We start from the raw sequence: 16,489 nt of genomic DNA on the forward strand, positions 1-16,489 counted from the left end.
CCTGTAAATTAAGGAGGCCAAGCCCATCACTTGGTTTTGAGACATTTAACATCAATTTATTAATTCTGGGTTTTTTATTGCCCCAAAAAAAGTGAAGGACTTCTGATTGTACACACTGTAGATCTCCCCTTGGGACAGCAATTGGTAGGGTTCTAAAATAATAAAGTATCCTGGGTAGAAATCTAATTTTAAGAGAGCTGATCCTGCCAAACCAAGATAAGGGATAGTCTGCCCACCGTCGAAGATCTTCCCGAAGTCGACGAAAGAGTGGAGGATAATTAGCCCGATAAAGAGTGTCTAACGAAGATGTCAATTAGATGCCTAAATATGGAAGGGAACTTAACGCCCATTGAAAATTATAGGTGTTTCTTAAGGTCAGCAAAGTTGAGGGAGGTAAGGAAATCTTAAGGGCCATTGTTTTTTGAGTATTCAAAGAAAGCCCTGAAAGCTGGGAAAATTGGTGTAACAATGTCAGCAAATTTGGTAGGGTAGTTTGCGGATTGGTGATATAACCTACACGAGGACGTCGTCGGCAAACAAGGAGCACTGATGTTCTTGTTGCCCACAACGTATTCAATGTATATTAGAATGAAATCGAATTTCTATAGCTAGGGGTTAAATCGCCAACGTAAATAGCAATGGGGGAAAGTGGACAACCCTGTCTTGTTCCACTTTGGATGGGGAACAATAACGACCTATAACCCCTAATGGAAACCTGGGCCGACAGATTGCTATAAAGCATTTTCAATAGCGAAATAAAAGTAGAACCAAATAAAAATACCTCTATAGTGGTAAATAAGTAGTCCCAATTTAGGCCTTATGAAGGTCCAGTGAAAAAAGTAATAATTCCCTAGATAAAGGAGTGTCCCATTTGGAACGTACCGCAGAAATCAATGCTATCGACCTTCGGATATGATCTAACATTTGGCATTCATTTATAAATCTGGATTGGTCTTTATGGATATATTGTGCTAGAAATGTACCTAGACGTAAAGCTATAAGCTTTGTTAGAATTTTAAGATCACAATTCATCAAAGAGATAGGGCAGTAGTTAATTCGGTTTGGGTATGACGCTAATGTGAGCCCTATTTTCATCAGGAGGGACCTCTCCACCTTCTCCCAAGGAATTAAAATAGAAAGCCATATGAGGAGTTCAGAAAACGTTTTATAAAAATTATTGGGGAGACCTTCAGGACCAGGTGATTTATGCATAGACAACGTCTTAATAGTGTTTCTGAATTTCTTCACCTGTAATGGGTTGGTCCATAAGTTCCCTGTGAGACTCCGTGAGAGACGGTAGAGATAAAGTATTCAGGAAACTACTAATGGAAGAAGAAACAAAGCCCTGAGGTGGGTTGTATAATTTGGTATAGAATTCCTGAAATTCTTGAAGAATCTTTTGGGGGTTTTGAGAGCGGCTGCCTCCTGAGAGTCAAAGAGCTGTATGTGTGTGTTTAGGGGTAAGTTTATGTGCTAACAACGAACCCGGTCGATCATGCCAGGTAAAGAATTTATGATTGGTCCAGCGTAAACATTTCTCTGTCTTCGTAGTAAGGCAAATATTAAGTCCTGTGCAAGCCTGCTCGAGTTTGTTCAACAAATCAGGGTGTGGGGAACGCTTAATGGGTAGCTAGGGCTTCATATTCCTTAATTTTGGCAGTGATCACCTTGTTGTGAGCTTTCTCAACTCTGGACGTCAACTGAATCAGAAAACCCCAAACAGAAGCTTTGTGTGCCGCTCAATTGATGGAGGGAGTTGTGTCCTCTGCCTTATTAATATAAAAGTAAGCTTTCAAATGGGTAGTGATATCTAAGCAGTAAGATTTAATATTGTGTATAGATTTATTTAATCGCCATTTTGACTTAACCAATTTAATTGTCAAATTAGAGAACAATAAAACTACGGGGTCATGGTTGGATCCATAAAATATACTTTAATTGCTGTGTCAAAAGTGTGAGCCTTACAGACATGTACAAACCAGAGCACAATCATGTTTTAAAAATTAAATGCTTCTATTACATATGTTTTTGTGCACGCTGAAAAAAGAGAGAGCTGGTACTTTGTGTTAGAAGACACTAATTGGCTAATACGCATGCGCGAATTAGCGGCTGGCTAATACGCATGCGCGAATTAGCGCCGGTCTAATACGCATTAGCTAACGTGCGTGACCCCACGCACATTATGTGTTCTCACGTTCTCACACGTTGACCCGGACGTTTGGCGCCAAAGGAGGCCTATTTAAAGGCAGCTGGTGCATTTGCACTTTGCTGTGTTGTCTTCAGCTCTCCTGTGCTCTGAACCTGCTTCCTGTTTGATTCCTGTCTGATACCTGTTGACCTTTGGCTCATCCCTGACCTCGCTTGTTTGCTGCCTGTCCTGATCCCCGCTCGTCTTGACTACTCTTTTGGACTCTCCTTGTCGGCTCATCCATCTTCGGAACTTGACCGGTTACCCCCTGGTGGGGTGACCCTGGGGACTGCGACCTGGTATCCACCTGCAGCCAAATCCATCCTCACCATCAGAGGCTCTGGTAAAGACCGGTGGGTGCTTAGACCCCACACCTCAGGCTAGCCTGTGCTACTCACCTCGGGTTTTCATCCAAGCTCTGCCCACCGGCAACGGTAAGCCTTCTCTGCAGGACAGGCTTCCACCTGCCTCATAACACTTTGCCTAAGCCTACCTTAAAGGAGAACTCTATTAAAATAGTTAGGGACTGCAGCAATGGGCACTTTGGTTAAAGTGCAGAAGTCTGTAATGTGCAGATGTACAAGTCAGGAGTGTGTACTGCAATGAGTTCAGTGATTAGGAATATGTAATGCACAGATTGCTGCATTCTAGAGTACCTAATGCACAGAATGCTAAGTTTAGGAGCAAACAATGCAGGAGTGAGGAGTAGGTAATGTATAGAGTGCTGGGGTCAGGAACATGTAACGCACAGATTGCAGGGGTCAGGAGTATGTAAAGCACAGATTGCAGGGGCCAGGAGCACATAAGGTATGGAGTGCAAAGGTCAGGACTGGAGTATGTAATGCACAAAATGCAGGGGTGAGGAGTGTGTAATACACAAAGTGCAGTGGTCAGGTGTGTGTAATGTACTGTTTGCATGAATCAGGAATGCATAATGCACAGAGTGTATGTGGTATCAGCAGTGTGTATTACAGGATTGTGTCAAGCAGAATGTGCAGGGGTCAAGAGTTTATAGAATGCAGTAATTAAGAGTGTGTAACATTAGAGTGTGAGAGCCGACAATGTGTAACTCACAGTTTAGCTTAGAGTTTAGAGTTCAGAGGTCTGTGGTTTCTAATGCAGGGGTCAGTCACATGTAATGCACAAAGTGCACGAAACAGGAGTTTGTAGTGCACAGAAGACTGGGTTTAAAAGTACATGACATTCAAAGTGCAGGGGTCAGGAGTATATAATACACAGTTTGCAGGGGTTAGGAGTACGAAAAGGCACAGAGAGTAGGGGGTCAGGAGTATTTTGGGAGTCAGGGATGTGTAATTCACAGGGTACAGGTGTCAGGTTTTTTTAATGCACTGCATGCAGGGGTCAGGAATGTATAACTCACAGATTGCAGGTGTCGGGAGTGTGTGAATGCAGGGATCTGTGGAACATAATAGACAGAGTGCAGATTTACAGTATCTCCCAAAAGTGAGTACACCCCTCACGTTTTTGTAAATATTTTATTATATCTTTTTATGTGACAACACTGAAGAAATTACACTTTGCTACAACATAAAGTGGTGAGTGTACAGCTTGTATAACAGCGTAAATTTGCTGTCCCCTCAAAATAACTCAACACACAGCCATTAATTTCTAAACCACTGGTAACAAAAGTGAGTACACCCCTAAGTAAAAATGTCCAAATTGGGCCCAATTAGTCATTTTCCCTCCCCGATGTCATGTGACTCGTTAGTGTTACAAGGTCTCAGGTGTGAATGGGGAGAAGGTACGGTAAATTTGGTGTTATCACTCTCACTCTCTCATACTAGTCATTGGAAGTCCAACATGGCACCTCATGGCAAAGAACTCTCTGAAGATCTGAAAAAAAGAGTTGTTGCTCTACATGAAGATGGCCTAGGCTACAAGAAGATTACCAAGACTCTGAAACTGAGTTGCAGTGCGCTGGCCAAGACCATACAGCGATTTAAAAGGACAGGGTCCACTCAGGACAGGCCTCACCATGGTCGACCAAAGAAGTTGAGTGCACGTGCTCAAAGTAATATCCAGAGGTTGTCTTTGGGAAATAGATGTATAAGTGCTGCCAGCATTGCTGCAGAGGTTGAAGGGGTGGGGGGTCAGCCTGTCAGTGCTCAGACCATACTCCACACACTGCATCATATTGGTCTGCATGGCTATCATCCCAGAAGGAAGCCTCTTCTAAAGATGATGCACAAGAAAGCCTGCAAACAGTTTGCTAAAGACAAGAAGACTGACATGGATTACTGGAACCATGTCCTGTGGTCTGATGAGACCAAGATAAACGTATTTGGTTCAGATGGTGTCAAGCGTGTGTGGCGGCAACCAGGTGAGGAGTACAAAGACAAGTGCCTACAGTCAAGTATGGTGGTGGGAGCATCATGGTCTGGGGCTGCATGAGTGAAGGCACTGGGGAGCTACAATTCATTGAGGAAACCATGAACGCCAACATGTACTGTGACATACTGAAGCAGAGCATGATCCTCTCCCTTCGGGGACCGGGCAACCTGATAACGACCCCAAACACACCTCCAAGAATACCACTGCCTTGCTAAAGAAGCTGAGGATAAAGGTGATGGACTGGCCAAGCATGTCTCCAGACCTAAACCCTATTGAGCATCTGTGGGGCATTCTCAAACAGAAGGTGGAGGAGAGCAAGGTCTCTAACATCCACCAGCTCCGTGATGTCATCATAGAGGTGTGGAAGAGGACTCCAGTGGCAACCTGTGAAGCTCTGGTGAACTCCATGCCCAAGAGGGTTAAGGCAGTGCTGGAAAATAACGGTGACCACACAAAATATTGACACTGTGGGTCCAATTTGGACATTTCAACTTCGGGGTGTACTCACTTTTGTTGCCAGCAGTTTAGACATTAATGGCTCTGTGTTGAGTTATTTTGAGGGGACAGCAAATTGACACTGTTATACAAGCTGTACACTCACTACTTTACATTGTAGCAAAGTGTCATTTCTTCAGTGTTGTCACATGAAAAGATATAATAAAATATTTACAAAAATGTGAGAGGTGTACTCACTTTTGTGAGATACTGTATGTAACATACAAAGTTCAGCAATCAGTGATATGTAATGGAATGAGTAATTGGTCAGAAATATGTAATGCATCGACTGCAGGGGTCAGGTGTGTGTAATGCATTGGGTGCAGGGGTTAGGTGTTGTTACCTACAGAATGTAGGGTAGTGTACATTTTTCCCCTGAAAGCTAAACACTGCCCCCCCCCCCCCCACACACACACACACACACACTTTACCCTCAAAAGAAAAGCTGCCCCTCTTAAAAAATCAAGCACTAATCTGCATGTTAACCCCCACCCCCAAGCAAAGAATTACTTCTGCAAATATGTTAAACCAAAGGTTCTTTTCTATTTAGGACCATTTCTTCTTCTGTGTTTGGGTGCAGGCTTCTGGTGCTCTCCTCCCATTCCCAAAGCCTCAGGCCAAGGGAAAACCCTAGCCATCCTCTCATACAATGCAGAACTACTAAATTGTAGTCGACTCCCAGCTGGTGAGCAGAAGAGAAGTGACTTTGGGAGACCAGTTGCAAAACTTGGTTGAGCAGGAAATAAGGTAAGTATTTGAGCCCATTCCTCTATCACTAGACTTAGACAAGTTTTAACCCTTAAAGTGCGAGGGTGGGGAAAGGTAGGCCCACTGCAATTATATTTTTATAACAAAAATCCTTAAGTGGGGCTTTAAAACACAGAGGTGTACATTGGACTTAGTTTTAGGCTAGGACTGCTCTTGCGAATAAATATGTTTGCTACTGAATGGAATTCAGACTCTTACAAATGCCCATTTTTGAATGCTTGTCAATTACATAAGCATTTTCTTTGCTGTTGAATGGTCTGATCTTTAGTGCTATTACAAAATATTTTTATGTCATATAGCTTTGTTATTTGACCTATTTTTTCTATTTTTTCTAACTAATTTATTGCAACTGAAACAATAGCTGAAAAAAGCAAATATTTCCATTCACTCTGTATAAATGATGACTTGAATTAAATTCAGAAGCAGAATAGTCGTTATCTGACCTAGTTATCAGATTCTTTGTGGGTGTTTGACTTTTCCTAGTCAAATACAAGAAGAAGACAAGCATTTATGATCAGCACAAGTAGCAGCTGCAGGGCTTCAGATGTTTCTGTAACTGCTGTACAAGTTCTTAATACAAGCAGAAAAGAGGCTCATTAATAAATACTTTGTCATCACAGGATTTATTGTTTTGCCAAATCCACATTCTTTCACTCTTAGGACCATATATAAATACTTCCGGTTTCTCCGGTTCCTGTAAGCATTCCAGCCTCACATCTACAAACTGTACAAGAATAAAGCAGCAAGCGACAAGACTGAGGATCGATAAGAAGGTGAAAGTCTGACCTGAGAATGGCTTTACAAACCTGGCAAAGGATATAAAGGAAATGAAAAAACTACAGGATAACTGAATGGACAGCAGAAGACAAACATTAAAGTACACAAGAAGTTGGAAGGACAGTTCAATAATAACCAAACTGAGTGACTGTTCCCTTGCTGTTACATTTCAGAATGTCACGTCCCTTCTGATTCTAGAACATGAGATTGGCTGCTACATGTGCTTGCCTGTTCCTGATGCCTCTGGCTTTCATGCAAGGTGTAAGCGACTGTATGGTTAGTAAAAGGGCGCCGTGTCATCAACTTTTAGATTTTAAAATCCAGGTAAGTGAAAATAACTTTCACTTTTATTTCTCTTTTCATATTCTTTTGCAGATTTTATTACTTGGTTAACATTGTGTACTTTGGCTTGCAGGACATGCCTACCCCAGCGAAGCGACTCCTTATTTTCAACAACCACTTTGATCAACTTAGTGTAAGTTTAAGTTCCTAATAAGTGAATAGATGGAAAAGACAGGTGTTTTCTTATAATGGATAAAATGAAATATGGTATGACTGCTATTGTTTCTAATGTTTTATTTGTATTTCTCATACATCCCAACTACTGATGTGTGCAAATGTCTATTTCAATTAGTGTATTATAGAGTTTAGGCATTTATGTGATTCTGTTATATGCTCGCTACGTCAATTGAAGGTACTTTGTGGTATGCTTAACTGCATAAATATGGGAGAAATATACAGTTCCCATTGAAGTTTTTAAGAAGTGATTGAAAATAAATAGAACTGATTCACAGTTACAAACAAAGGTGTTGTGTGACCATTATACTTGCCATATATTGTCACATAATTTCTGGGAACACTTTGCTATTTGTCAGATGAATACTTGTATGTAATGCTTGTAAAATCTACATGCATTGTAATATAGATAGGTGGTCCACAGTCAGTAAGTCTTCCACCTGTTTCTGTGCAGTTGCTTAGCTGAGAGGTATACATTCTATTATATACATATAAAAACCAGGAAAACAAGGCTTTTAATGAATTTAAACCACTTAAATATTTCATTTATTTGTTTGAATATTGAATTTGGTGCTATATTTTATACTCTGTGGCTCGCTATTGTTTGTTGTACTTAAATGCTGTTCACAAAAGGACAATGTCTCGGAAACTGCACAATGAATTCTGATGTTTTTGAGTTATATTTTTGCTGAGGTTACAGTAGCTGGTTACTGTGGCTGGTTACCCAAAAAAGTCATTCATTCTTACTGAAATCTTAAAGGATAGAATAAGTAAACCCAAAAAGAAAATTCAAATCAAAGAGATTACTAGCTATTAAAACATACTCTACTCTTTAACAGATCAGACCATGCTATGCATCTTTTTTGCTGATGCCTGGGGTGAAACACCCAATCCACCTGTAGTGTGCAGTCTGAGGTGTGGTTTTGTTTGTGTATTGATAACTATATCAAAGTGCTTTATTTTATATGCCTATTAACTGTACCTGTTTAGAGACCCTGCTTTAAGTTGGAGTGTGCTAAATTTAGTGCATTTGCTAATAGGTTGTCGTCAACTCGAGCTTTGTTTATGTTTTTTTGTGCTTAGAGTTTCTCCTTAGCTCAGGACATTGGCAATTTCTGCCTGCTGCTGTTGAGTTGACTCCAGTAGTTAGTGTGAGAAGTAGCAATGTATTTGGTTGCGAATGTTTGAATTAAATTACTTTGGCCAATTAATGAAAGTTTTGATTCAAAGATGTGAGCTGAGGGAAGTAGATAAATATTTGGAGCAACCCTCTAGAAAGATATTTTCTAATACTTTATGGGCTGATAGCTGAACAGGATGACACAGTTAGGAGGTCTTTTTTTAGGGTCAAGGCCCAAAAAATCCAAGCTGTTCTGTGTTAGGAAAGAGAATATGGCTACCTGTCTGGAGCCTCTTCAGAGGAGTCTACCATGCTGAAGAATATTGTGGAGAACTTGAGCATTGTTGCCAAATTGAAATTGCATGGAGACCTCATTACTAATCTCTCTAAGCTACCTGCTTGCATAGATCAGAATCCTATTGAGAGGTTGTTACTAAGGTATTAGGGCCAACAAATGTTGTCACTTAAGGATCTATTATAATTTGGAGGATGCTGCTGAGGAAATTAGGGCCGTCAATAGTTGCTGTTAGAGGAACTGTTAGTACTGGGACCACTAATTCTGTTACTTTTTGGAGGCTGCTACAGAAACATTAAAGCGCCATTCTTTTTTTTTTTATGTTATAAAAATAGCCTAGGATATTTTGCAATTTTTTTTATTTTGGTTATCTTGTGCCCCTAGCCCTCCCTCCACAAGTTTATTGTGCAAATAAAATATTGAAAAGACTAAAGTAATTGCCACTCAACTTTGCTTTACTCCACAATAAGCCAAGAAGATGTTAATATAATAGGCCACAGTACCTTAAGGGACATTCCACACTGCCTAGGTGGGAGGAGTGTTACACCTGTTTTATATACAGATTTTTTGAAAAAAAAATGTTTTAATTATTGACAGGTCCTCCTTAATTGTTATTTTTACAAAGCATAATAGGTGAAAGGAATCCAGGGTTACAACATACAGAATGTTTTTTTCTTCTATTTTAGACTACATGTTGTACGCTTTACCAAAGCAAAGCGGCAAGGGGACATACCTTCTCTCTTTTCAACTTAGCTTTAGGCTTCATCAAATATTAATGCCGCATGATTGATGTTGGAGCATTTAAAGTGTGGCTTTAAGTAACAACCTTTTAAACGGATATTATGCTTATCAGCTCTACCAATATCAGTTACATTATAATATGTTTTAATTCATGTCTTCTTTATTTGTTATATATTGAAGCTTCTTTTAAAAGATTTCAGCTTAACAGCATAAGCACGTGTTCAGTAGCTGAGTAAATGTTAAAAGAGTGACAGGAGGACATGCCTTCTTTGGCGCTAGTTTCGCCTCAGGCAACCTCAAGTCATTATATTTTACTGATGTCGCACATTCAATTTATGCAACAGAGATTGAGTTAATGCTCAAACCATATCTGGAGCAACTATATGTATTTTGTAAAAGAGGCTCTCTTTGATATTGGAAATGAGCCAGACCCAAATTTAGATTTTGAAACTGTCATTTTATAGGCATTTGGTGTAAATAATAAAGTCTACAGGAGCCAAACAGGAAAAAACAAAAGTGCCCATTTTAAAGGCTTATATGCAAGTGATTGGCTATAAAAGGGGTCTGGGAGTCTGAGTACTGCCCTGGGGGACATGTATCAATGCAAATGTTTTTTAAAAAACGATCGATTTCTTGAGTAGCAGTGATTTTATTTTGCTTAAAGTGCAAAAATGAAAATGAAAAATTAATTAAAAAATAGAGCCTGTGGGTCCCCTTAGTCTGCCTGTAAAGTGGCGCATCTGTAGCATGCATAGAACATGCTGCAGCAAAAATGACATTTCTAAAGAAAAAAAAAGAGTCAAATCACATTTAAAATGACTCGTGGTTGCAATTGCCATCACCCAGCTATTGAAAAAATAAAGAAAAAACGATTTGGGGTCCCCCCCAGTCCATACCAGGCCCTTCGGGTCTGGTATTGATTTTACAGGGAACCCCACTGCAAAATATAAAAAAAAATGGCGTGGGGTCCCATCTAAATTCCATACAAGACCCTTATCTGAGCAAGCAGCCCAGCAGGTCAGGAAAGGGGGCACCCCTGAACTATACGGGACCACAAGCCCTCAACATGGGGGGTGGGTGCTTTGGGGCAGGGGGCTGCCCGTTTTTTCTTTTAACTTTTTACTTTTTTTTACTGGCAATTTCTTTTTGTTTTACTCAGCTGTCAGTGGGGAATGCCACGGCTGGATCCCCAGCCCTGCTCCCTAACAACCTGCTTATACTGTACCCTGACAGGGCGCAAAATGCACTGTGCAGCACTCAGGGCCTTGCCAGGTGTTCTGCGGTTGCAAACACCCACTGAACACCCTACAAATTTGGGTGTTCCCTGAACGGGGCGAACAGCCAATGTTCGCGAACAGCCAATGTTCGGCCCTAACTGATACTAGGGCCGGACCGTCTGCCCAACTCTGGTCAGTGTGTATGTGTGGAGTTTCAGTCAGTTGCAGGATAAAAATGTGTTGTCTGATCCAGAGGCAAACTGAGACACACCAAGAAAACATAGGTCTTGGGGCTCACCTAGCCAATTAGTCAATTTGTTTTACAATGACACAACTACACTGTTCATCCGACAACTATGCGTTTATTCCTAATACCACAACATGTCACAAAATAATTATACTTTTCATTGTATTTACCACATAATAGTGCAAATAGTGCAAAATGGTCACTAACTAAATTAGTTCAGTGACTCCCGTACATTGAAGCTAACACTGGCCACTCTGAAACTTTTTTCTCACCCTACCTTGTTCTCACTTCGCACTTCACTGTTGCCCCAGTAACAATGCAACGGTGCAATGTCAGGTGCAATGTAGGAGAAACAGGGAAGATGGTCTGGGACGCAACTCTGGTATCCAAATTCCAGGTCATGCTACAGGCTGAGCTCACAGCCGCTACAGACAGACTAATAAATAGCCTAACACATGAAATCCATGAAATAGGAGCCTGCACAGACCAGCTGGAATGCAAACTAGTAGTACAACTCATAGTACAACTCATAGTACTGGATTCCCAACAGAAAGACTTGGACATGGTGTGGTTTATTTACTAAAGACTGTTTGAAAAGTAAGTTTTTTCAAGAACTTAGTATATAAGGTAATGCTCTGCTGACTTCCATCATTCAATCATGTGGAAGCAAAAATGAAGTTTTACTTTACTTGTACATGACTGGGTATTCCTTAAAAGGTGAAATTTCACTACATTCACTTAGCTCTGGGGAAAATTCTCTTGCAAGGTGCACCCTTTTCTTGAAAAGTGAACAGCCCATTTGCCCTTAGTAAGTGGGCTCCAATAAGTAATGATCTCGCCTCTGCCCTTCCTAAATCGTGAAAATTATGCTACAAGGGGAAATTTAAAAATAAGAGGTCTCCCTGAGTCCTTAGAGGGTCTCAGTTTCGCTGTTACTGCCTTGTTTCAAGAATAAAAATACAGTATCTCACAAAAGTGAGTACACCCCTCACATTTTTGTAAATATTTTATTATATCTTTTCATGTGACAACGCTGAAGACATTACACTTTGCTACAATGTAAAGTGGTGAGTATACAGCTTGTATAACAGTGTACATTTGCTGTCCCCTCAAAATAACTCAACACACAGCCGTTAATGTATAAAACGCTGGAAAGAAAAGTGAGTACACCCCTAATTAAAAATGTCCAAATTGGGCTCAAATAGCCATTTTCCCTCCGCGGTGTCATGTGACTCGTTAGTGTTACAACTAGGTCTCAGGTGTAAATAGAGAGCAGGTGCGTTACATTTGGTGTTATCGCTCTCACTCTCTCATACTGGTCACTGGAAGTTCAACATGGCACCTCATGGCAAAGAACTCTCTGAGGATTTGAAAAAAGAGCTGTTGCTCTACATAAAGATGGCCTAGGCTATAAAAAGTTTGTCTAGACCCTGAAACTAAGCTGCAGTGCCGTGGTCAAGACCATACAGAGGTTTAACAGAACAGGTTCCACTCAGAATAGGCCTCACCATGGTCAACCAAAGAAGCTGCCTAGAGTGCACGTGCCTAGAGTAATATCCTGAGGTTGTCTTTGGGAAATAGACGTATGAGTGCTGCCAGCATTTCTGCAGAGGTTGAAGGGATGGGGACGGGGGGGGGGGGGGGTCAGCCTGTCAGTGCTCAGACCATACGCCATACACTGCATCAAATTGGTCTGCATGGCTGTCGTCCCAGAAGGAAGCCTCTTCTAAAGATGATGCACAACAAAGCCAGTAAACAGTTTGCTGAAGACAAGCAGACTAAGGACAGGGATTACTGGAACCATGTCCTGTGGTCTGATGAGACCAAGATAAATTTATTTGGTTCAGATGGTGTCAAGCATGTGTGGTGGCAACCAGGTGAGGATTGCAAAGACAAGTGTGTCTTGCCTACAGTCAAGCATGGTGGTGGGAGTGCCATGGTCTGGGGTTGCATTAGTGCTGCCGGCACTGGGGAGCTACAGTTCTTTGAGGGAACCATGAATTTCTGTTATCTGTGACATACTAAAGCAGAGCATGATCCCCTCCCTTTGGAGATTGGGCTGCAGGGCAGTATTCCAACATGATAACGACCCCAAACATACCTCCAATATGACCACTGCCTTGCTAAAGAAGCTGAGGGTAAAAGTGATGGACTGGCCAAGCATGTCTCCAGACCTAAACCCTATTGAGCATCTGTGGGGCATTCTCAAACAGAAGGTGGAGGAGCGAAAGGTCTCTAACATCCACCAGCTCTGTGATGTCATCATGGAGGAGTGAAAGAGGACTCCAGTGGCAACCTGTAAAGCTCTGGTGAACTCCATGCTCAAGAGGGTTAAGGCAGTGCTGAAAAATAATAGTGGCCACACAAAATATTGACATTTTGGTCCAAATTTGGGTGTACTCGCTTTTGTTGCCAGAAGTTTAGACATAGAATAGCTGTGTGTTGAGTTATTTTAAAAGGGACATCAAATTTACACTAATATACAAGCTGTACGCTCACTACTTTACATTGTAGCAAAGTGTCATTTCTTCAGTGTTGTAACATGAAAAGATAGAATAAAAAAACATTTACAAAAATATGAGGTGTGTACTCACTTTTGTGAGATACTGTGTGTCATATATATATATATATATATATATATATATATATATATATATATATATAACTATAACTAGCACATCAGGAGCACTACCATCAAACACTTGTAAAAAAATTATTAGAAATATATAGATATTTAAAATATGTAAAGCAGACAAACCATATGATTGGTTTGGGGGCATAGTAACTCATATGTGTAAAACTCTCGTATATCTATATATAACAGAATATACATGTCCGATAATTACATATCACTAAAAAAAAAAAAATGAGAGATACAACATTAATCTTGCTATGGCATTGGTAATTTGCCAGACAGTTATGTAGACATCTATATAATAATATAAGAAGCTCAGGTGCAAGGAGATGTATACAGTAATATGTTTCTATGTTTTGACATATGCACAAATTATGCTTATGTTAATACTTACAGAAGATGGTCAGGATGACATTATAGAAATTATACATGCTATGTAAAAAAAAAGGAAGAAGAAAAAAACACATATATATGTATATATATATATATATATATATATATATATATATATATATATATATATAACTAATAATGATGTGGCATGAAGTGAAGATATTAGTGCATATACGACAATGTTACAATATAGTGGTAAATTCGAACACTTTATTCAAGCCATTTGGCCCAATTGTGTCTAAGGTATACTGTATATCCAGAATGTTTCACGCTGACATAATCTAGAGAAGCGTTCAGTTTCAGAGAGGTTTTTAGGTATGGATTCAATGACCCAAACTTGTAGCCCTACAGTGGACTTGTTGTGAACCTCTACATAATGCCAGGGTACACTATGTTGGTCGCAGCCCTCTTTTCGTCAAAGCAACGGTGTTTGCCGAAGTGTTGTCTCAGGGGTCCAATACTGCAGCCAACATAAAAAAGCTTACAAAGGTATGTAATGCAAAACACAACAGATTAGTATTGTCCCTAGTACTCTGTAATTTACTGGGTGCTATTTTATTTTTGAGTGTGAGTGCTCTCCTGTAGGTTACTTGAGGTTTGTCACAAATGACTGAATTTAGATGTGGATCTTGCTTTAGGATATTCCAATATTTACACACAATCTTTTCCTTTTCCTTATATATTGACATTGGTATCTTGTGATAAATCAGACTGGTGGATCTCCTGGGTTTTTTTTTTTACTTTGGGTAGTTTAGCAGGAAGAAAGGTGGTGTAGGCCTAATCAACCAAATATTCTGGGTTAACTTTATCAAAAAATGTTTTCTTTAAATGCCTACTTTGAGAGGTATAATCGCAATTAATTAGGTAAATTATTAACCCACTGCGGGTGATGATTGCAGGCAAATATGGTACCTTGTTCGTGGCCAAGTTCTAGATCTAAGAAGTCCAAAGTATCTTTGTCCCAAACCGAGGTGAAGGGGAGACATAATTCGTTATTGTTGCAGTGTGTAACAAAATTGTCTATCATAGCAGAAGGGCTGTCCCAGATAACCATTATATAATTGATATATCTACCGAAAAATACCATGTGTTTGGAAAATGGGTTGTTTTTCCATAGAAACAGGTATTCCCAGAACCCCATGGTTAAATTTGCATATAAGGATGCAAAATTGGCCCCCATAGCCCTGCCAGGGGTTTATACATGGAAGTGATTCTCAAAATGGAAATTGTGCGTTAGTCAAAAAAATGTTGCATCCAAAATGTAGCTAGCCTGATTTAGGGTATGCAGTTGGTCGTGTGATAAAAAGTATTGTGTGGCACGCATGCCTATGTTATGAGGTATAGATGTGTATAACAAATTAATGTCTAAAGTTAGCCATAAAAAGTTATCTTACCAAGGATAAGGAGCCAATAGTTCCAACAGATGGGTAGAATGTCGTATTTCAGACTGAAGATTCTGGGCAAGGGGTTGTAAAAAAGAATTGATGTACTGTGGGAAACCACTACTTATACTGTTCATGGATGCAACAATCTGACTCCCAGGGGGTGTAGCTGATCTTTATGCACTTTACGCAAATGATAGAAGTAAGGGGTGTTATAAAAGTCTCTACGTAAAAAGGAGGCTTAATTTTTGCTGATAACATTATTGTGGAGGCCTGCCTGAATGAGGTCTTCAGCCTCTGCTTTAAAGGAAGGTAATGGATCTGTGGAGAGTATTTAATATGTTTTGGAGTCTGAAAGCAATCTCGTGGCTTCAGCAATATAATCAATTTTTAGAAGTACAATCCCACATCCCTTGTCTGCTGGTTTTGTGATTAAGCCAGAGTTGTTGATGAATTGTTTCAGGGCTACCATTTCTTCAGAATTGAGATTGTGGTGCTGGAATTTTTTCTTATCAGTAGACTGATGACATCATTTTTAAAAGTCAGAGAAAACAACTGTATAAAAGGCCTCAAGGTAAGGACCATTAGCACGGGTGGGATAAAAACTGATTTTGGGTCGTAAACAAGTGTGTATGATCGGAGGGGAGGTATGTAGATGTTGTGTGAGTAGTTGAATGTCCAAATCTAGGTCGACCTCAGAACAAGGCTCGTGTGTACTAAAATCCATCGATATAGCTTCTGGATAAGAAGATGTGGGTTTGCTGAAATTGGATTTCATGTTAAAAAATCTTTTAAGAGTGAGGTTTCTAATAAATGTATTGAGATCCTTAAAAAGCAGAAAGGAGTTGGGTAGTGTGGTGGGAGCGAAACTTAGGCCTCTACTAAGTAGGGAAGTTTCTTCTAATGTTAATGTGTAAGAGGACAAATTAAACAATTTTACAGTTTCTGCTGTTTGACACTTTTTTGGGGATTTTCTCCCCCCCCCCCCTTTCCCCGTTACATCCTCGTCTGTGTATTTTCTTTTTAGTCTGTGTTTTGGACGGGGCCGATTTCTAAAAAAGGACAGAGAAGGTGAAGAGGGTATTATATCACTACTATCAAAATGTCCAATGTACAGTATATGGTAATACTGGTGGAGGGTGGTGAGCTATGGGAACTATTAGAATCTCTATTAATAATGTTGGATGCAGGGGTATCATTCAGAAGAGGGGAAGTAACGAGTGGGGGCAGATCATTTATCACTGGTATGGTAGAGTCAATATGAAACCAAGTGGATAAATGGTAAGAGTTGAAAGGGGATGGATTACAGGGTGATGATAGAGCTAAACGCTGCGACATAGATGTAGATTAAAAATGTGTCTTG

General features: G+C 40.1%; 1 protein-coding gene across 1 annotated transcript in view; it reads left to right on the top strand.

The window, feature by feature from the left end:
- Nucleotides 1-6,389: 6,389 nt before the first annotated feature.
- LOC309552602 (uncharacterized protein) overlaps nt 6,390-16,489 on the top strand; it is a gene marked incomplete at its 3' end in the record, with an annotated part of 115,933 nt that continues 105,833 nt past the window's right edge. Inside the window, exons 1-2 of the mRNA XM_082253545.1 lie at nt 6,390-6,904; nt 6,996-7,055. Coding sequence (XP_082109671.1) covers nt 6,782-6,904; nt 6,996-7,055 — 183 coding nt within the window. The 5' untranslated portion in view covers nt 6,390-6,781. The remainder of the gene's footprint in view (nt 6,905-6,995; nt 7,056-16,489) is intronic.

Source organism: Pelophylax lessonae (genome assembly GCF_965119305.1).
Source record: "Pelophylax lessonae genome assembly, chromosome: 4".
Lineage (NCBI taxonomy): Eukaryota > Metazoa > Chordata > Amphibia > Anura > Ranidae > Pelophylax > Pelophylax lessonae.